Source organism: Pseudopodoces humilis, chromosome 1 (assembly GCF_049639895.1).
Source record: "Pseudopodoces humilis isolate 2021_Gansu_Grassland_sample_001 chromosome 1, ASM4963989v1, whole genome shotgun sequence".
Classification (NCBI taxonomy): domain Eukaryota; kingdom Metazoa; phylum Chordata; class Aves; order Passeriformes; family Paridae; genus Pseudopodoces; species Pseudopodoces humilis.
This window is the reverse complement of record NC_142200.1, coordinates 33,642,788-33,664,735: the sequence shown is the minus strand read 5'-3', so window position 1 is coordinate 33,664,735 and position 21,948 is coordinate 33,642,788. Positions and strand designations below refer to the sequence as shown.

General features: G+C 40.0%; 1 protein-coding gene across 2 annotated transcripts in view; it reads right to left on the bottom strand.

Moving 5' to 3' along the window:
• Window positions 1–10,205, bottom strand: part of ARFGEF1 (ARF guanine nucleotide exchange factor 1) — an 85,948-nt gene extending 75,743 nt beyond the window's left edge. The window contains exon 1 of one of the 2 annotated variants that reach the window (XM_014256373.2): window positions 9,271–10,205. In XM_014256373.2, coding sequence (XP_014111848.2) covers window positions 9,271–9,394 — 124 coding nt within the window. In that variant the 5' untranslated portion in view covers window positions 9,395–10,205. The remainder of the gene's footprint in view (window positions 1–9,270) is intronic. The other variant, XM_005517108.3, reaches the window with a different exon arrangement.
• Between the last annotated feature and the right edge of the window lie 11,743 nt (window positions 10,206–21,948).

The window sequence follows — 21,948 nt, the reverse complement described above, 5'->3', positions numbered from 1 at the left end:
CAGTGTTAGGTACAATTTTAAAGAAGCAAACTATTTATCTTTGCAGCAAAATTTTTATGCATTTAAGACCTATTTATATGCATAATCACACAAAATCAGGTTTCATGTCTTATATTACAAGTGGAGAACATCCAAGTGTCTCATTTTGATGCAGGTGAAGAAAATTTTAATCACACTTCTCAGACACTTAGTTTTTATACAGCTTTCAAACTTCAATGCAAATGCAGCTGTCTATTCCAGCAATTTTACTTAAGGTTATAAAGCTCTGTTCCCATTTCAGAATAATGAAAACAAAGGTTAATTTATTCCTATCCACTTTCCTACACTCCACACAAGACCCATGCCAGCATTCTTGCACACATCACAGTCCATCAGCAAAATTAAGCAAGACAAGCAAGACTCTGCCTTTTTCAGCTTTCCTGAGTTGCAGAAAGAACTCTGACTTTATGCTGGCTGCTGCACTACCAATCCAGGTAACAGTACCACCCAGACCTCTATACACACCATTAACACCTGCAAGGTCACTTCCCAGGCATGCAGCAGCGTTAGTTTTACACACAACAGAACCACACCTTTGCAAAAAATATCTTCACTTGGAAGGGCATTCCCCTTAGTTTATTGTTACAACCTGCATTAAAAGTACACTGCTGTATGCAAGTATATCTGTGTCAATTTGCAGCACAGTTTGAAAACTAAAATATGATGGGAATCTACCGAAGAAATCATACCAGTGGCACACTATTTATTTTTAATTTACAGATTTGAAACTCTGAAAGTCTACTTCATACTATTCAACTGGACAGCTTAAGACAGTAGTATAAGATGCTGTCTAAGATCTTCATTAAACCTGAAGAGTTTTATCTCAAAGTCTAAAAATAACTCCTCCCTCATTTCTCCCAAACTGCAAAGCTGCACATTGCAACATTGAAGCACATTGGTCATTCAACCAACTGCAGTGCAAATCGATACCTAGGAGTCACTTCAAGTGGGAAAAAAAAAAAAAAAAGGAGTAAAACACTCCTGGATCCAGAACTGGCTAAAATATCTTCATGTGAAATATTTACAAACCTAACTATACTTTTATTTTTAACTGAAAAGTAGGAATAACATTACAAAGCCTGTTGAGATTATTAGAACAGCAAGTGCTAAAGGCAGTATGTACAGAATTGGTACTATTAATGGATCATTTTCTTGAAATTTATCTCCCTCTGTGTTTGAGTAGACAAAAAAGAGAGCTTGAATAAACCCATTTGTCTCAAGAGCAAGTAACTTCAATTATCTTTAAAATATAATTTTTCTAACATGAGATACATTAAATGAAAAAAAAACTGTAGAGCACTGAACAGCACACATAAACCATTTGAACAAAAACAATAAACAGCATAACATCAATAACTATGTAATCTTGTACCACATGAGTATACATGAAGGAGTATCAGAAACAGAGGGACAGCAAAAAAAAAATAAAATAAAATCAAACCTTCTGAAAGTCACAAAAAAAAGGAGGAAAAAAAATAAAAAGAAAAAAGGCCAAAGCAATCATGCCCTCATGCCCTAAATGTCATATTAAAAGATCACCTTTGGTTTTGGAAAAATATAGTTATGCTATTAAACTGTCTATACAATTCTAAAACAAAAAGCACGGATTTAAGACAAAAAAAATCCATCCATGCATGACAAAACAGTTCTAAGTCGTGTAAGGTACGGAGTTAGTACAATCTCTATATTCCCTATTCAAGCTTTTCAGCTGTTCTTAATCACAGCATCTTAACAAGCTCAGCTTCCTCAAGACTTCAAGTTATTTTAAAAGAAGTTCCTGCTTCCCAACTGAAATTTCATAATCTACTAATAAATTTAAAACTTCAAATTAAAGAAAACCAGTAAACACCACCAAACCCAGAAACCCCTGGGGAAACTCAAGCAAAATCGCCAACACCAAGAAGAATAGCTAAAAGCTAAGACCAAGGGTAGACTGAAAAGAAGCAACATGAAAAACCAAACTATCCAGACAAAAATCACAAAATAACCCCTCACACCAAAATTTGCTAGTATTTATCAATTCAAATGACATGTTATCAACCATTTTTCTACCAGTTTGGCAATTTTTACTTCTAATCATTTAAAGTTAAGAACTGAAGAACATAAAGAGTTACAGAATAATAAGTGGTGAAAATGCCTTACCATCTACCCCCAAACTTTAAAACTGGTAGAGGACGTGCCTTTTTTAAAAATTATGTTAAAATCTTTCTCAAATCCTTGCTGATTGCCAATTTTGTTCTCACTGACATATGTATCAGTCACTCCACTACTTTGCCTGGGATCAACATTAAGGCAATACACCAGTAATTACCTAGGTCATCCTTGTAACAATGCTGGCCCGGTAGCAGATGTCTTCCAGTCCTTTGGAATTTTCTCAATGTCTCAAGATTGATTAGAAATCAATAAGGGAATTGTGCCAGGTATTTCAAACTCTTGGGGCTTGACTGATCTATTTTTAGTGTCTCTCTACATTTATACTGAAGATGGAAAACATCATATAACAAGCATCATCTACCTTATCCCTCAAAACATTTTTTTTTTTTTAAACACTCCTCTGCATTTCATTTCAGTATCTACAGTATCTATAAATTGTATAGGCTGGGGGCAGGGGGTGGTAGTAGTGTTTGGTAGGTTTGGGATTTTATGTTTTCTTCATTTTAGGTTACCACATGAAGTGATTTTCATAGAAACAACAGCTACCATTTGTTAATTACCCTTGTACAATATTCTCTTTCTATAAAATCCCACAGAAGCATTTTATCTTTTCCCTGGTTGTTTGGAGACCTCTTGTATGTGATTTTTCTTACAGGTCTGTTTTGCCTAGGTATAACCTATAGTTTCTTCTACTGACGGGAAAGAATTGCAGGCCAACTGTGAACTATGCACAGAATACTTCTTGGTCTGTATGCATCTGACCAGCACAGCTACTACACATTATTTTTGTCTTTTTAACACACAGAGTAAAGGTCTGCCTCTTTTACAGATAAAAATGATCAAACTTCTTACTAAGCTCTATTTCCATGGTATCTCCCTCCCATGAAATCTGCAGAGCTGTTTCCCAAGTCCCTTCAGCCTATACAGCTCCACTGACAGTACAGACCAGAACATTTTCTCCCCGCAAGCCACCAATTTACACATCACACAGGAAAGCCTTCCAGCTGGATACAGAAAAACCAAAACTCTTTTCCCCTGCCTATTTGAATCACTGATCTACCACTGGTTGTTGCAGAATAGAAGACGATTTATGGGCAAGTTAGCAGGTCTTGCTTCCCAAGCTCCTGGCAGCATTAATTTTAAGTACAAACTAATCAGCAACCTGATTAAAGTATCAACACTAATAAAACCCCCAAACTGACAGCTAGGTGCCCCCCAAAAGTCAAGCCCTACTCGACTTTGTAAGTCTGTGATTTCACCTAGGATGTTCGACAAGAACAGGAGAGACTGACTAGAACACCAATGGTTGATGTTCTTTATAAAACATGCTCTTTATAAAACACCCATAAACACCAAAATCCTTCCAGACAACTGCACAAGTTTAAATATTTAGAAAATCTTATCAAAATACTACCTCAATACTGACTGCTCTCTGAAGGACTCTAGAAAAAGTCTGGAATGTACAACTGATATCCACAGCTGAGCTAAATTTTTCCATTTGTATATGAAGAAGACACATAAGAACAGACACAGTTGTCATCCTGAATGAATGACACAGTGGTTAGCTGGAAACAAGAACCAAGAGAAAAAAGGAAAAGATTACAACCACAGCAGTTATTCACTGGAAAAAGGTATAGGAAGAAAAATCAACTAGACTAAAGCCCCACATGACAGTAAAAATAGCTCTTACAAGAAATAGATGCATTCTGGTCACAAGGCAACAAACTTCTCATTTTAAGCTTCAAAATTCTAATTAAGGCTCTAAAATATGCAGCAGAACACAAGTATTTAAAAGCTGTCCTGTGTCACAAAGATATGTTCAAGTCTTTCAAGATTAAATTTTTAAAGACTGTGAAAATCAGCATTTAAACTTTCAAAATATTACAGGTTGTAACTGAACATGTATTGCAGGATAAAGCCAGTTACCTAAAACACATACCATTTTTAACTGCCAAGACAAAACCCACGTATTTGATATTCACTCTCCATTAACATTTTTCTGACCCAGATACAATCCATCCTGTTTTCTAGAAAAGTTTTTACATATACCCTGCCAACCATCCCCTTTCTCAAAAGAGATTAAATCTCACCAGCACTGCCATTTTGCACAGCCAAGATCTGATTATATTTGAAACAACAAAATATTTAAATATACACAACCTTCCTTAAATTATACCAGAAATTCTACATGAACAGCACCTTACATATAAAACGCTGAAGGCAACCTGGAAAACAGTTTATAGGGCCAACCAAACCTTACTGTTACCAGGCCAAGTCTTAAATCTTTGCAGAAGAAGAGATTTTAACCACACAGAAAGCTTGCTAGTTAAAGCTGAAGCTCAGTAAAGCAAGCAAAAGCAGGGAAGGGCAGCTGCAATTTTCAGGGGTTTTGATTTTTTTAAAAAAACCAAAACATACATCTTGGTTTTTACTAGCATGAAATCTCCATTTCTCTTCCTTGTTTAAAAATAAGTGTTTCAGAAGGACAATTACAACCAGAAACAATTTTTTTATGGACAAGTGACTTGTGTATTGTGGAAAAAAAATGCCTATAGCACATGAAGACAACACATAATAATACTGCAATACCAATCTCTTTGTACCTAGCTTAGAAAAGTCTCCAAAAATTCTGACCTTCAGTTTCTAAAAAAGGGCAATTAGTTTTCATGAAAAATAGAAGGCAGCCTTCCAAGAACAGCACTATCTAAAATACAAAGAGGAATTTAGCTTATCCACAACTTCTCCAGTAAAATTAACTTCAGTGCACTAACACAATAATGGTCTTCAAAATGCATTTTTAACTGTTCATTATTAGGGTAGGAAGGTATTTTCCAATGCACCCAGAGTTTCCAACACATACACACGTTTCTGTATTAAATACCTGTTAACCACACTCATGTATCAGGATTGCTGATTGCTAGTGTATTCAAAGGATACAAGATGAACCTAGGAAAGGTAAAAAGGGAGACAGAAAAACCTGTCTTTTTGGACAGGTGAGAGGTCATTTGCAGATGGGCACAGACAAGGACACAGATGAACCTTCACACCTCTGGGTTAGTTCTAATCCAAGCATTACTCATTTTCAGAGAAACTAAGTGCTTAACTATAGCCCGCTGCTCCATCATCCTACACATACACTTAAAGGCAGTACAAACGAAACAGAGACGCTGCTTTCACACTGCATGAGACCTACATCATCCAGCAGGATCCTTGCATAACAGACTAAAATAAACCATACAAGCAGCACTAAGTTTTGGCCCTCTTCAGTTGGTAGTTCCAGAACTTCAGGCAGCACATGCACATTTTTCTTTGAAGTACATACTAGGGACATATCCATGTAATTTCATACTACTTGTGGTTTGGAGTTTTGTGGAAGAGTTGTTTGACTCCTGATTTGCAGTTGAACTAGCAGAGATTATACAAGCAGGGCATTCTGGTTTGCCCAGCTCAGTGCTCTGAAACCACCTTTTCAGGCAGAAAAATCCATGCTCCCGATTTTGACAGGAAGCACTAATAGTTTTTGTTCAGATGAGGACTTTCCTCCCTCCCAGGACCTTTCATCATTTATGCAAACACAGTATATTTACAGTAAGGTTTCCACTGTAGCATGGCTGAAAAGAAATACAGAAACAGCAGTGGAGGTAACTCACTGGAAAAGGAGCTTCTAAATCTAATCCTTCTGACAGCTTGCTGCCTGATGCTTTCTGCAAGCAGACAATTTCAAGGACTCGCTCTTTACATAGATTAAGACTTGTTGCTATGAAAGTAAATGATACAAATTCTAAATTAGCTGTACTTCACTAGGTGACTAAAGAAATCTTATGTTTTCCACATAGAGAGGAAACCTCTCCAGAATGGACAAAGTTAAATTAAACTCAACTGTTCTGTATAAACCCAGACACAACCTGGTGAATCATCAAATATGGGATGCTACAAGTATCAGGCTTAATTTTATTCCTGCTAAAAAGCCACAGAACATCTATAATTCAGGTTGCAATACTTAATTCATATTTTGTTCTCTTATCTTCTAATCAACAGAAAAATGATCAGATTAGAAGGACCTCATTTTAACACCTGTTTAGAAGTCCAACAGCCACAGTCTGGAATGTTGCAAGGTTTTTCTCCCTAAGATTCACAAATTTAAAATAGATAATGGAATCATTGCAACGGAATGCAATGGATTTATAAGAAAATATATGGGGATTAAAAATGACGGAGAGCACTAAAGGTTCTTAAAATACTGCTTGTTAAATTCAATCTAAAAAGCAGAGCTATTAGTTTGCCTGTTATAAATGGATACTGTATTTCTGATCATTGCTCATTTATCAAATACTTCAATAGCAGATCATTTTACACAAACAATATAAAACAATGTAAATGGTGGCTTTAGAGAATGAAGCAAAAAAAGCCTGCACTAGTATCACCTACTAGTTAGAATATCTGACCTATTAGTAGTAGTAAATAAAAAGCAACATTTTACCACAGTCATACAGTTGGCAAAAAAAATCTTAATGGAGAACAGATAACTTCAGTGAAGACTAATCAATTAAATATTTAGACTAAAAAAAAAATGTTGATTTGAAAGATATGGAGATATGGATTTAGAGATATGGAAGTACTGCCATAATTTTTAAAAGCTACTTTTTATTTAACTACCATTTAAAAAAATCCAATAAAACTGTAAAGTCAGACTTTGCCAATTTTAGCACCAAATTAAATTCAACTCTAAATTACAGTTTTACTAATGTTTTATCATTGATGTTGCTGCTCTTCAAACTAAAGCAATATCTCAGGAGTAAGAAGTCCATACCCCTTGCTTAAGGTGGCAAAGAAGTGTCCAGCTGAAGAGTAGTGTCAGCAGATGAGGAGCCAAATGGACAGAGCACAACACCTGCATCCTATTTCAAATACCGCTCCAAAAATCATAGGTCAGCTTTACAGCTGATTGTACTGTATGTAAAATATCGATGATATGCACTTTTCTCCAAAAATTTTCTTATAGACAGATGTCACCATTGCTCAGGAGTTATATATTGTCACTTCTCATCATGCATAAAACCAGACAATGGGCCATGCTAAATTTACAATCACCAACTGTATTTTGTTGTGCTGTAACAAAAAAAAAAAAAAAAAAAAAAAAATTCAATAAGCCTCTATAGTAGGTAAGAGCATGTCTGATTTCTTTCAAGTTCATGAAGCCCCTGTATATACATAAGGCAGTACACACAACCTTGCATTTCTTCTTTCCTGCCTTAATGGTTTTTACACCCACATCACACTGCTTTCGTATTTAAGCCCCAAACAGATCCACAGGAGAGGGATTCAGTGAAGCTTGAGGACACAAACCACTGGGATGTGTGTTTGAGGGTCTCCTCACACAAATCGGTGTACATGACACAAGAGGCAGACTGTACTGTCTAGAGGGCTTGCTTTATAATCTGTGGAATACAATGGAGCCATGCTTGGGGGCATCTCGATGATACTTAAGATAGATCGACCTACTGAAATAAAGTACCACAGAAACACAAGATTAGTATCAGCATCTAATTCTATGGATGACATACAGACTGGATAGAAATTCAGTTTACAGTAAAAAAACCATTTTTCTGTTTTATTTCTAACTTGAATGCACAGTCTAAAGTCAACAGAAGGGCCAAAGGGTTATCAATTTAATTTCATCTGCATAAATCATAAGATTATTGTTAACCATTCTAGTGATATATGAAAAATGTAAGAAAAAAACTGTTTCTCATCGATTTTAATTAAGAAGAAAATAAATAGCCAAAGTATGGTTATTTCTGCCCTTCCCTTTGTGAGGATCTTTCACAAAGAAATCAAAAAAAGGACTGTGTTTTTTTTTTTTTAAAGTAAGCACTAACATACGAATTAATAGAATGATGAAAGAACAACTTTGAATTACTTACGCTCATTTTTAAAACAAGCAAGTTTCAATTTAGTGTTCTCTCTTCAAACAAATCCATTTAAACAGATATTATTGCTGCACAAAATCAAGATAATTATCTCCAAAACAAACAATTACACTAGAAAGGGAGGGACATAATCCATTTACATATTACTTAAATGGAACAGGTCTTTCGGTAAATATGTCAGTATTTTGCAACACAGGTTCAAGCCCCGCCTGTACTCATCATGTCAGAATCGTGAAGCCCAAGTTGTCCTTTTAAGCTGCCTGTAATTGGATGCCTACATGTGTTTTGTACTATCCAGCACCAGTACTTCCCTGACACTTCCAGATGAGGCGGCGCTGACACAGCTGCACTACAAACCCAACACCCCTCCTTCGGCCCGAAGCAGGCAAACGTCCCCACATCTTGGGACTCCAACACCATGGGGGTTGGACTAGATGATCTCCAGAGGTCCCTTCCAACCCTAACAACTCTGTGATTCTGTTATCATCCGTGGTCGCTCCAGCTCTGCCATGCATGAAGGAAGCTCTCTTCCCCATCAGCTGTTTCTCCACCAGGATCGACTCGCCTAAGGCTCTCCCTCGCACATCTCCCGGACCATCCCTCTCCCTCTCCAGCTCTCCTCCCGGCTCCGAAGGGCCACCAGCTCCAGACACGGCCTGGTGTCATTGTCTCTCGTTCTCCGCCACCCCCTCTTCCTCACCCTTCCCTCCTCCCTCACCACTGCCTGTCACCTGCTCCCTCCCCGCCGGCCGTCTGCTTCCAGGTCAGCTCAGCTCAGCTCCGTGTCTGCCTATTCATCCTGCGAGCGGGGAGGAGGAGGGAAGGAGGAGGAGGAGAGCCCGACAGGCGCCGCAGCGCCCTCGCCACTGCTGTCAGCACGGGGCCGCTCCCGGCGAAGGGCGATGCTCGCCCGCAGCCCAGGGCGCCCACAGCTCCGGGGAACTGTGCTGCACGACCCAAACCTGTGCCACGGCTCAGCCCGCGACCCCACCGCTCCCGGCCCTTCCCTGCTGGGCAGCCCCTCTGCCTCATTCCCCCAGAAGCCCCACAGCCTCCCCGCAACACAAACACGCACAGGCAAAGCGGGCCCCGAAGCGCACCCCGACCTCTGGCCACCCCTTCCCTGCCCGCACGGGCTGCGCCTCACCTAGTGCCACCTCGCAGGCTTTGCGCAGCTGGGAGTGATGCGCCTTCTTCACCTCCTTGTCGGCCAGGATCTTCTCCAGGGCCCGGGTCAGAAACATGTTTTTCGTCTTCTTCCCTTCATACATGGGCGCGATCGAGCCGTGAGAGGAGGAGGGTGGAGCGGGGAAGTGAGAGCGGGGCACCGGCCTCTCCCAGCGGGAGCGCTGCCAGGGGCCGCGGCGGCCGCGGGGGAAGGGCTCCCTCGCAGGGCGTCCCGACACCCGCTCGGCGGCTCCCCCGGGGGAGGCTGGGGTGGGCCCGGGCGGCTCCGACAGCCAGCCCCCGCGGCTGAGGGAAGACGAAGCCTTCTCCTCCCTTCTCCTCCCGCCCCCGATGCGTGTGTGCGCGGACGGCGCCCGTCAGTCCCCGAGCCGCCCCCGGTCCGCGCCCGCCTCCATCAGCACCGGCGGCGGCGGCCGCAGCAACAACCTGCCCTCGCCATGTTGGAAGGAAGCGACGTCAGGGCCGCAGCCGGAGCGGGAGGAAGCGGCGGCCGTGTCCCGGGAGGCAGGGCGGGCGGAGGGAAGCGGGAGGCACTCGTCTTCTGCCCGCCCCGCGGCCGCGCTACAGGTGGAGCGGAGCGGCGGGAGGCAGCGAACAGGGACGCACGGAGATGGCCGCTGCCACCTGGGAGCTGGATGAGGAGGAGGGGCAGGGCTTCCCTTCCGGGCCACCAGCGCTAGGAGGTGGAGGAGGAGACGGAGGAGGAGGAAGGTTCCCCCAGGATGCGCCACCTGCCCCTGAAGGGCGGGCTTCGCCGAGGCTGGGGCAAGGGCCTCCCTCGGAGAGGAGCTGCCCTCCTTCCACGGCCGCCGCCTTCCCTGACGAGAAACGCCCGGGGTTCTGGCTCACGGGGTTCCGAGAGGAGAGCAGCCCCCGTCACTGAGGGACGGAGAAAGGACGGGAGAAGCGCTTTGGGGCGTGGGAGGTGTCCGGGCTCCCTGGGGCGCTCCCTCAGCCCCTCCCCTCCTGGTCCTGTAGTCCTGCCCGCACCTCCCCTCGGGCGCGGCGGAGCGCTGTATCTTCGAGTACGCGTGGTGCTCTTCCTCTGTCGCCTGCATCCTCTAACTAAAGCGCTGTCGTCTCGCCTTCCTTCCCAGTTTCTGCACGTGCACTAAGAGTATAGAGCATTGAAAAAAAATAATAAAAAGCTCAGGTCGACCGTGCCTAACTGGTAAGCAGCAAAAACATAACAGGGCTAGCTTTTCCACTCAGGAGTACTAGTACACCAGTATTTAAAAGTCGAATGTGGTGCTAACAGAAGGCAGATCTGCTTTAGAAAATTTTTACCAGATTAAAAAAAAAAGGAAAAAAATCTTAGAAATTAATTTGGAAATGAAAGAGCAGAAGTTCTAGATGTACCTTGCAAGCAGAGTGGGACAAGGCTATAGCATCAGTGTGCAGAAAGCAGGGATGGTTATGGAAACCAGGGGGCATCTCTGACCTCTGAGGACAGAGCCAGCACACGGCAAAGAGGTTATCCCCAAGAAGCCTTTCAGTCTGTCCTGTGTGCCCGTGGTTCTGATGTATCAGTCAGGAACATAGCCTTTGGAAGTTCATCCTGACACCTTCCTCACGGAGCATTTGAGAGTTTGCCCAGCCTGTCGTGCAGCTCTGCTCAGGCCTTGTAAGGAGTTTATTTGGGCACCTGTTTCCTTATCTACAACGTAGCCATTGTAGCTGTATTAGTAAAGGTACAGTGATCTCAGCCCCTCAATGAAGAGGCACCTAATGCTGCCCAGTGTTGCTTAGCCCAGTTTCCCAAATGAGAAATTATTTTTGCCAGAGTGACTTGTTGCCTTATGGGTATCTCTGACTTTTTAAGGAACACGCTGGCCCAGGGAATTCTGCTTAAGTTAGAGGTGAATGCAAGGCCTGACTGAGCAAAAATTTTTATCAATGGCTTTTTCTGGTTATTGGCTGTTTTGCCATCCAACTGATACACAATACAGAAAATATGAAGAGGGCATATTTGATTTTAGAATTGTGACAGCTTTGTGAGAGAGTTAGAACTCGTATCACCAAGCACATTGATTCATGAAAAAAATATATTCAGATTGTGTTGATTTATTCAAAAGACTATGTCTTCAGCAGCAAAATTGCTAAGCATACCTAAATTATTTCTAGTAATTTATTAATGGAAAACCATTTGCCTTTTGGCTAAATCTTAATTCTTAATTATTTTGATCTTTCAAAGCTGCCTGCTAGTGACCACATGGCAAAAATTGAGAATTTCCATGGAGTTCTTGCTAGTGAGCTTGCACAAACCATTTGAGTCCAGATTCCCTTAGCCAGGTCAGAGCTTACAAATGTTATTTAGCAAATTGACTTTGCTATTGATTTTCACAGTCCATTTAGCAGAAATACACTTGCAATATGAAGAAAAAGGGTATCTGTATGTAGAGAGCACTGAGCACTGCAGTTATCTGTTTTGTTCATATTAATGTCTATTTTAATGTTCTGTACACAAGATAATTTTACGTGTAAAATGTGTTTTAGTTGAGCATATAGAATTACTGCTGAAGTGTCTGAAGAAAAAGACCTGTCAAAAGGAGACTCAGTTCCATGTCTCTCATTCCTGCTCTATTTTGAATGCATGTTTTGGTTTGGGTATTTTTTAATGTGGTTTGAATCTTCAAATTCTGTTTTCAATTTCCAACAACTGCTGCTCTGTTGACTCAATTTGTAACTTGGCACAGCTGGCAATCTACATCTACATTCAAGTCACAAGGCAAATAGTACCTAAACTCTGCAACAGTCTAGAGCCTGCTTCTGAAGTTACACATGAGATCTTATTTTAAATCACCTGTCCAGTAGGTTAACATTCAGTTTCCTCCCCAAAGCTGAGGCAATAAGGGTGGAAAGCATCAGAGAGAAAAAGTCCCATGCCCTCATTTAAGGGCAAGATATGAATGGTGATCAGCTTGTGTGCTGGATCCCAGTGCTTTGAATGAAGTCAGTTGTTATGACAGCTGCATTTACTAGGTAAGACAACTGTTAAAATAATGTTTGATCAATTATAAAAAAAGTTATGGACTTTGAGGAAGCATTTTGAGACTACAGACCATAAGGAATGTGTTTAACTCTTTGCTGATTACTTTAAAAGCTAGAGGTTTATCTCTAGTGAAAGGAGAATGATAAGAATGACAAGGTGAAGATCTAGAATACTTGTCTTACATGGGTTCCTGACTAGAATCACTTAGGTTGGGAAAGACCTTTAAGGTCGTTGAACCTAACCGTAAAGCCAGCACTGCAAAATCCACCATTAACCGTGCCTTTAAATGCCACATCTACATGCCTTTTATATACCTTCAGGAATGGTAACTTAATTACTTCCCTGGGCAGCCTGTTCCAAAGGTGACAAATTTCTTTTTGGTGAAGAAATTTCTATTAATATCCAATCAAAACCTCCCTTGGTGCAACTTGGGGACATTTCCTCTTGTCCTATCATGTGTTATTTGGGAGAAAAGGCTGACACCCACCTGGTTACAATCTTCTTTCAGGTAGTTATAGAGAGCAATAAGGGCCTTGATGGGCCTCCTCCAGGCTGAATAATTCCAGCTCTCACAGCTGCTTCTCATGAGATTTGTGCTCCAGACCCTTCACCAGCTCTCTTGCCCCCCTCTGGACATGCTCCAGCACCCCAATGCCTTTCTCTCTATTGAGGGGCCCAGAACTGAACACAGGGTTCAAGGTGTTGCCCCACCACTGGCGAGTACAGGGGGACAATCACTGTCTGGTCCTGCTGGCCACACTGTGCCACTGACCTTCTTGGTCACCCAGGCAGATGCTGGCTCAAGTTCAGCTGCTGTCGACCAGCTCCCCCAGGTCCTTTTCCAATGGGCATCTTTCTGGCCACACTTCCCCAAACCTGTAGCATTGCATGGGATTGTTGTGACTCAGGCCAGAGCTGGCAATTGGCCTTGTTGACTTGTTAAACCTCAGAAGGTTCGCCTTGGCCTACAGATTCAGCCTGTCCAGAGCTGCAGAGGCTTCCTCCCCTTCAGGTGATCAACACTCCCACCCAACTCGGTGTCATCCACAAAGTGACAGAGGGTATACTCAATCCCTTTGCCCAGGTTGTTGATACAGTCATTGAACAGCACTGGGCCCACTGCAGAGCCCTGAGGGGACAGATTGTGCCGTATAACAGCAGTGCCTTGCGAAGAAATCCAAAATTCTTGTTGTATACAGTGATTCTAATGGCTGAATTGTTTTGGTTTCAGCATGCAGATCTTTGCTTTACTAGTAATTTGTTTTACTAGTAAATGTCTGACCAAAGAACTGTACTCCTCAGAGCTGTAGAGATTCCTATGTGGTTGCTGAAGTCCTGAAGATGTGGAAAAGGACTGTTAATTGTTTTTTCTGCTTAAACTGCAGAGCCTCCTGGCAACATGATCTATGAAATATTATAGTTGTCCAGTAAAATCTGGGGAATGTTTTCTGTCCAACCTAAAAGAAGCATGTAGTGTATGTGCCCTAAAGCAGAAAACCATCATGCTTTCTTGAGCCTTAACATTTAAACATAGAGCAGCACAAGAGAAAAAAGTGTATCTGAGAAACACTGCAAAAATTACTGTCTAGTACAGTTTTATTTACCAGTTAATTGGAATATTCCAGAAGCTATTTATATTGTTTCATATATTTAAACTGTTTTGAGTGAGTGTTAGAGTGTTACTTCTTTAGTAAAAAAACTGTAGAGAACTTTCCATGTGAGAGGGAACAATTAGCACCTGCTTCTACTGGCTTTATGTACACAATTGTATGTAGTGCTTGTTTGAAAATGCTGATAAGCTAGGATTAGAAGCCTTTGCCTAAAAGTCTGATGAGCAGTAAAAGAGAATATTAAAAGTGCAGTTTCATGCTTAGAAAAAGCTGATGATTTTCGGCTGTTCTGCTTCCCAAAGGAACTTTTCACCTGTATGAGCTCCCATCCACTTTCTTGTGTTGGTCCAGCTGTGTAACTGTTCCATCAGTTAGGAGACCTGTGGTTCAGCCAAAAATCAGTTTTATAAGAAAAAAAAAAGTAGGATCAGTGAATTGATCGGACTTACCTGAATATTCAGTAAATCTTACGCAAGAAAGAAAGTGGGGAATGTGGGTGGTGAGGAGGGCTGCTGCTTATGGTGGCACTGTCTTCTTAAATCATCTTGATGAGATTTGAAGCAGTACAGTGATAATTAGACTGTGATCACTTTAAGCTAGAATAAGACAGAACTACTACTAGAAGATGCAATCCTTCCTTCTCCTAGCTATATGTTTCTTACTTCCTTTGTCAGTGTAAACATTTGCATTGCTGTGTGGTGAATTATGTGCCGAATTATATTCAGAATTTAATTAGATTGAAATTAGCCTAACAAGGAACAGACTATTTTGAATCCAGATATATTTCATGTCCCAATTCAGCAGGCAACCTCATTTTGTTTGTGTTATCTCAGGGGAGTGGATAACACAAGAACAGGAACACAAAAATAGGTAAGAAGAGGTCAGGCTCTTTAAAAAAAAATAAAATTAAATTTATTAATTTTTAAATTTTTAATCTTAATTTTTTTATTTGATTGCCACAGTATTTGTTTATGCCAACTTAAAGTATAGCTCAGGCTACTACTATTAATACAAGTTTTCTTGATTGTTTCCATGGTGCAAGAGAGCACTCAGCCTGTCTCTGTATGTAACCCCATATATAGGATGGATAGGTCCATAGATAGAACTAGTGTATTCCTGCCACTGCATATGAACCCTTAATGATGGTGGCTCACTTGTCACCTTTAGCTCCAGTCTAGTACTTTGCATCTGTTCCCATCCTGTTTTCATCTACTAGATGCAGATAATCAGTGCATAATGGATCAGAGTCCAGATGGATCTGACAGATGGGAACCTGGAACAGGATTGTTCATGGCAAAATCACAGCTGTGATTTTGTTCTAAACTGCAGGCACCTTGGTGGAGAAGTTTCCAAGATTCTTACTGAATGTGTAAGATTTAACAGGTCTGCTGGTGGTGCTTGGTCATGTAATATTGAGGTACAGACCAAGCATTCCTCTCGGTCTCTTTATGGACTCATAGGACTGCCACCCTTGTAAAAATAGGTAAAGCATAATCCAGAGTGTTCAGTGTATCCATTATGCAAGGGATCACAGTCTGCCAACCAAACTGCAAGAGATATACTCACCATAAATGTACTTGAATATTTTGAGAGGGTTTTTGTTGTTTGGGGCTTTTTCTCACATAAATTCAGGAACTGGAGAGGTCATTTTGTTCACAGAGTGAGTATTCTAACAGGTTGCAGTATATCCACTGTTGCACTGAATGAGAAAAAAAGCAAGTGTTAGTAGAGGGAATATGCACCAGTAGGTAGGTTTGTTCCAAACATTTGTACAAAAGCATATAACACCCTGGAGTGACCAGTAAGGAAATAAACATCCATCACTGCAAGGAGGCTCTTTCAAAGTGACAAATTCATATCTTAAAGCTAAGAAGTACATACTCTTGCTGTATTGAAATACATTCCTGATACTACAGTTAAGTGAGGAAACATACTCCTAGCAAAGCATTCCATTTGCTAGTTTAATGTAGGATGTCAGAGAGCAGTGAAGGAAAAAATCCCACCTCTTGTGGCTGATGGAATAAAGTTTTGAGTTGTGGCTGAAAACTGTGAGAGGATATCAAAAGATCCTGGCTGTAGCTTGAATTCACATGCTGGAAGTTATACCAGTGCATCTGATGGAATATGATTCTATTTTCTAGTTCTTTTTCTGTGGGAATACATTTTCTTCTAGTCTACCTATAGGAGTTTTCAACTTGTTCTTTCTTCTGCGTGTTGCTTCTGCTAACAGATGAATACCTTACTTCCATGCACCCGGAGCATACTGTACCCTAATACTGTGAATGAAGAAGGAATGCAATTACCCATCTTGAAAACAGAAGAAAATGCATTTTAAAAACAATTGGTCATACAGGGTTTTAAAAAAGTTTCTCCAGTAGTTTTTCAAGCTTAAGGGCCTGATTATGGACGTACCAGCCCTGTCTGAAAAGGTGATTTTCTGGGACACTCAGTTGAAGAAGAGGTGCTTTTTGAGGAAAGTAGTAATGAATAGCACATATTCACCCTGAATCAGGAACGTACTATACAGTTATTGTTGTATGTGAGTCTATGCAAATGCATAGGATAGTGACTCCTTCATGACAGCATATATTTCTGTTTCTAAATGCCAACCAAGAATATAAAGTTCTGACAATTTCCTGAGGGCCTTCACACTGCAAAAGAAGATATTTGGAGAATGTATGGCAAAGCTAGCAATGAGGTCTGCTGAGTTATTGCTTCTCCCAGCCAACTCCAAAAGATAAAATTGCTAAGCAACTATTATTGCATTATAAGGAGAAACTATTGAAGAGGAGGAAGCCACAATGTGATTGCCCTTTTTCCTGGGAGGTGCTGTGACAACCATTATGGATTTCCTGAATTACTCTGTAGGTGAGCCTAGTTAATTAGTTACCTCCCCAAATACCTGTAGTAAGAAGGGCTACTATAGTATATAGCTTATGCCACTTTCTTCGTCTCCAGTGTCAGTTCAAAAATGGCAATAATCTGACAAATGAGAAAAGTAACAAATTTACTGAAAATTACATCTCTTCCACCTTTATATCCTAGCTTCAGTCTCCTGAAGGTCTTTGTGACTCATGTGACATGATCAGTGTAAAGCATGCTGAGTTGTCCTACAGATTAGTAATTAAGTAGCCTAGATATTGGGTGCATGAAGCATTAGTCTGAATCGAATTTTTATATGCTGGATGCCTCTTTTCCCCTTGATCTGAGGTGAATTTTCACTGTAGCACTGTAGAACTTGAGCATTTTCAAAGGTTTATGAAGATGTCTTTCAATGAGCTGCTAATAAAGAAAAGTTAAAAAAACCAGTTGAAAATGAAAATCAACTGAGAAAAGTTGAATGGAATTCAGCTGGAGAAAAATATCCCTTAAATCTCTGGGCAGGGTAAGTGAAATTAATAACAAGGGTGGTTTCCAAGTATTTTAATATCTGTGTTGAAACACTTAGAGAGGTCATAAAAGTCATGTAAATTAGGGTGCAAAACAATGAGACTGAAGCAATAACCACTTTTAAATGCCATGAAATGAGCTTTGAATCTGCCTGATTGTTTCCTCCAGCAACTGCAGTGGGTCGTTTCCTGTCAAAAATGCAATAACTGATGTTTGAGCATATACTTCATAAATTGTAGTCTTCATGACATGAATGAAAGATTTTTAATATGAGTAACTTGAAAGATAAAATTGAATGGAAGTTACGGATACTTTTGCCTAAAAGAAAGACATTAAAGAAGCACTGCAGTGATTCATACTAATATGCCAGTTAACTAACTGTTTGCTAGGTGTGTACTTACTCAAATATTTTTACAGGGCATTTTGAAACACCTGCAACAATCTTGATGAGACTTAGATTATGTTTCTAGTTTCAAGTCAAATGTCTCAGCTGATGTGCAATCTGGATAATGAAAAAATGAAGTGACTGCTTCACAGCATGTACAATGTATGGTTTTTCATGACATTGAAAGCTGCTGCTGTCTGGATTTTGGTGCAGGCAGACCTGGAGTGTTTTGATATCTGGAGGTTTATACTGTGTGCTGTTTCTTTCTTTTATAATTTTAAGTCTTTCCATACAGAATATGGACAGGGGCTATTAGAATATTTTGCTGTGCCACTGGTACTGTTGAAGTTCAATTTATAATTTTTGTAGCTAAGAATGTCAAACAAATGTTATTGGGCTGGTAAAAAATCTCATCATAGTTTGTGAGATATTCAGCAGATAGTTCTACAGGGCCCTTGTAATGGATATATAACAATACAAATCAACACTAATGATAATCCTTATGGTGTTTTATATATACCTGCACCAAACTTACATCCTTGGCTAGCTCTGGGACTAGATACATTTAGCAATAAAAGTTTAGGTACATTTATTTAATAGCATGTTATAGCATGGAGCTTGAATTGGTCTGCATGGGATGGGGGTCATGCCTCTGGATTGCTGCAGGTGTCATCCTTAAAGTACTCCCCTGACAAACCACTTCTATTCATTAGTTTCTCCTTCCTTAACTTTTCCTGGTTTAAACTCTTGTCAGCACATTGCTTCTCTTTTGCTCACCGTTCTAGAAGAGAAAAAATGTGTTATTGTGCAGAAGGATATAATAACAGGGATATTAACGTGCACAAATGGCATGAACACAGATCAAAGAAGGATGCAATATGGTGCAGTTTTTCAAAATTAAACCTGCTGGCAGTGAGCTCTCTCACATGCATGAGGTCAGTCCAGGTGTGGACACTTAGAAACCAGAACATTCAGCATGGCTACCTGGAATTTCTTTTTTTGGTGCAGCAGTATGTATGACACCTTCAAGATAGCTGTCTTAATCCTAAGGCATAATAGTTCATGGAGAAATATGTAAAAGAGGGTACACAATTGTGCAATTCTTTATAACAGCAATTTGAGGTATTCATATCACATAATACGAGACCCCATCAGAATTTTCCCCCAGTTTGAGGAGGTTTAAGTTCCCACTTTCACTTTTTACTGTGGTGCTGTATCAAAGGTAGATTAAAATGCAAATTTGCTTTAAATTCATGGTGTACTGTATAAGAATGAGGTTGTGTCCTTTGAACTAGATGTGAGCTCTCTATGGAAGCTGACTGTACTCTGGTGTTAAAATCCAAGAGATAACAGCAGTGCTTTTTTAGGCAAGCTTTGCATATTTGTGCACATTTGGTAAAAGTGGTCACTGTGAAATATAGTATTAAAACAGTCTGGTGTATCTGCAAACATAAATTTCACTGCAGAAATGTTAATTTAAAAAAAAATCACAGAATACAAAAGTCTGAGGTTGCTTTTACTATGTCATTTATTAGAAAGTATTTATTTCACACATACAATTGTGATAAATGTTTTACCATCAACTTGTGACAGCATTTTATTTTACTTGCTCATAAAAAACTCAGAGTGAGTTTTCTTTTTAATGAAGGTATTGACTTTTACAAGAAAAAGATTGCTTTTGCAGTGGGAAGCTGAAGAGGTTATAGTTTACTTTGAATATTTGATTGCTAGTCTCTATTACTGATAATTTGCATCAAACATGGAGTTCTTATACATTCTTATAAAAATAAGATAACATTTTCACTTTAAACTCAGGATCCTTTAAATATCAGAAACAAGAAAAAGAGATAATTGACAAAGGAGACTGACTGTTTACAGGGGCATTCACTATAGATTCAGCAGGCAGCTGACAGCCAAGCAGCTACTGGGGTAAAATCCACACGGTCTTAACAATCCTGGAAATTTGCTGTTTTCAATGACAGATTTGGAACTGCCTTATGATAGAATCTGAATACTCTGCATTGCTTGATTATTCATGTACTGGTATGCTATGTGTCTTTGGTATTTTCTATATCCTGTATAGTAGCGGTTTTTTTGACTTCTAAAAAATCTGTCCAGGAAAAAAAGAAGAATTCACCAAGCAGCTAACTCATTAGACTAGTGTTAGATGGCTAATTGTTATTTATGGGGGCTCTTACATTTTTGGCTCTCTCCAGCAAAATAAAAGGACAAGAAATGAAATATGAATGTAGAGTAACAAAAATAGCAGGTGGGATTAAAAGAGACATGAAAGACAGAAAAAGAGAAGCATTCATGGTCCACAGCATCTGAAAGGTGCCAGGCTTTGCTTGTGGTGGCTGAATAAATTAGGCCTGCCTGAGTTAAAGTTATGTGACAGAAATACATATAGGAAGTTTGCTGATTATGTGGACATTATTTTTTGTTAGACAAATATTTATAGCTAAAATAAATAACATGTATTTTTAAGACTCATAGGCTGACTCTTGCTATGCAAAAAGAATGCCATCTAATGAGTAACTTGTGCAGTATTGATGGCACCAAGCCTAAGGTAGATGTGACCTGTCATCCACTACATCCTGTATTTTTCTCTTCCAACTACAGACAGAACCAAGTCGATTTAGTTTAGATAAATAGCTTTGACCCATAAGTCAGATGAGTTAAATCCCACCTTCAGAGCAGAAAGGCCATGAAATTTTTCTCCCAGACAGGTGAAAGTTGAGGCCTGCCACCCCAGAGAATGAATACAGAAAAACAGAAGGTGAATGGCAGCATTGGTAAACCTGTAACTCTAACACCTCTTTGTTCTTTGTATCCTGCATTACCGTGTCCCAGCAGGAGGTACAAGGGTACCTGTTTTTTTTTATCCAACACCTAAGAATGGGTAGATTTACTAGGATATCTCAGAAATCTGAAGTAAAGATTTTGGCTGTAGGATTATTGACAGTTTTTGTCTATATGCTGAAGTATACTGACTGTGCTGTTAAAGGTTTGGATCTTTTTTATGGTGATGTATGTAATTGTCAGGGAACACCTAATGAGAAGTAGAGAGAGAGTTCATGATTCAAGTGTGTGAGCCTTTATATGTTATATTCTCTTGTATAATGAATTTGCAGAGTTTAAGGATTATTTATTTATTGTTCCTTTTTAAAATAGGTATATATTAGGCAAATGGACTGACTCTAGCTGTGTTAAAATAATTTCCCACACTGAAAGGCAAGTAAAATGATACATATCCAATAGCTTTTGTGTTTCTTGCAGCCTTGACTTCTGTACTCCAGTGAATCTGAGCGCTGAAGTGTGATTTAAATAGATGCACATTGTCGAGATTTAGGGAACCCTAAGAAAGACTTCCTTAGAAACATTCCTGTGAAAGTCTCATCTCCTGGGTTGCAGTGCTGCTTTTTGCTTGGAATTTATTATGTCTTTAATTTTATACTGTATATTGGTTGTGCTTCAACTTTATCTTATTCAGCTATGGTCTCAATCTGTTCTTGAAAAGCAGTGTACTTATGAAAGTGCATTGAAATGCAGGAGAATTGAGAAGAATCGTCTTTGCATGGTATTATGGGTGTTTAAAGAAAAGTGGAGGAAGAAATGCACTTCTGCTATGCAGTGGGATCAATATTTTGATGAATTTTATGGCAAGCGAGGCTTTCCATAGAGGAAGATAATCTTAACCCTCTTTTAGTTTCCAGGGCCTTATAGGAGCTACGTTGTTCTTTTTATACTTATGCTTGTTCCCTTGTGGAAATACCTCCTAAATATAATGCAGACAACTTCTGCTACTTCTGTATGGATTCCACTGCTCTGCTTCTTCACGCATCAGATTCCAATCTGGCTTGGCTGTGTTAGGATTTATCCACTGGTACAGCTGGAGAGGTAAGGTATAAACTTGCATGGAAGGGGAAACACTGGTATTGCCAAGCAAGGTAGTAAGCAATACTAGATAGATACCTTTTACTTCTTTCCATGTACACCAAAAATTAATTATGTCACAAGGTCATTGAATATTTAAATAAACATTATCCCCATGGGTATACTCCAAAGGCAGGTAATTTTTTAGGTAAAAGAAGCTTGATTATGGGCTTTGACACCATCAGATGAACAGAGAAGTGATTCTCTTCATTTTAGCATCCATCTCATCTTCTGTGCTTGTTACTTTTAGAAATAATCCTGGCAGTATCTCTTTATTTTACTTATTCGGGGTGAAGTTATTTTTATACTCCTCACAGAGTGTCA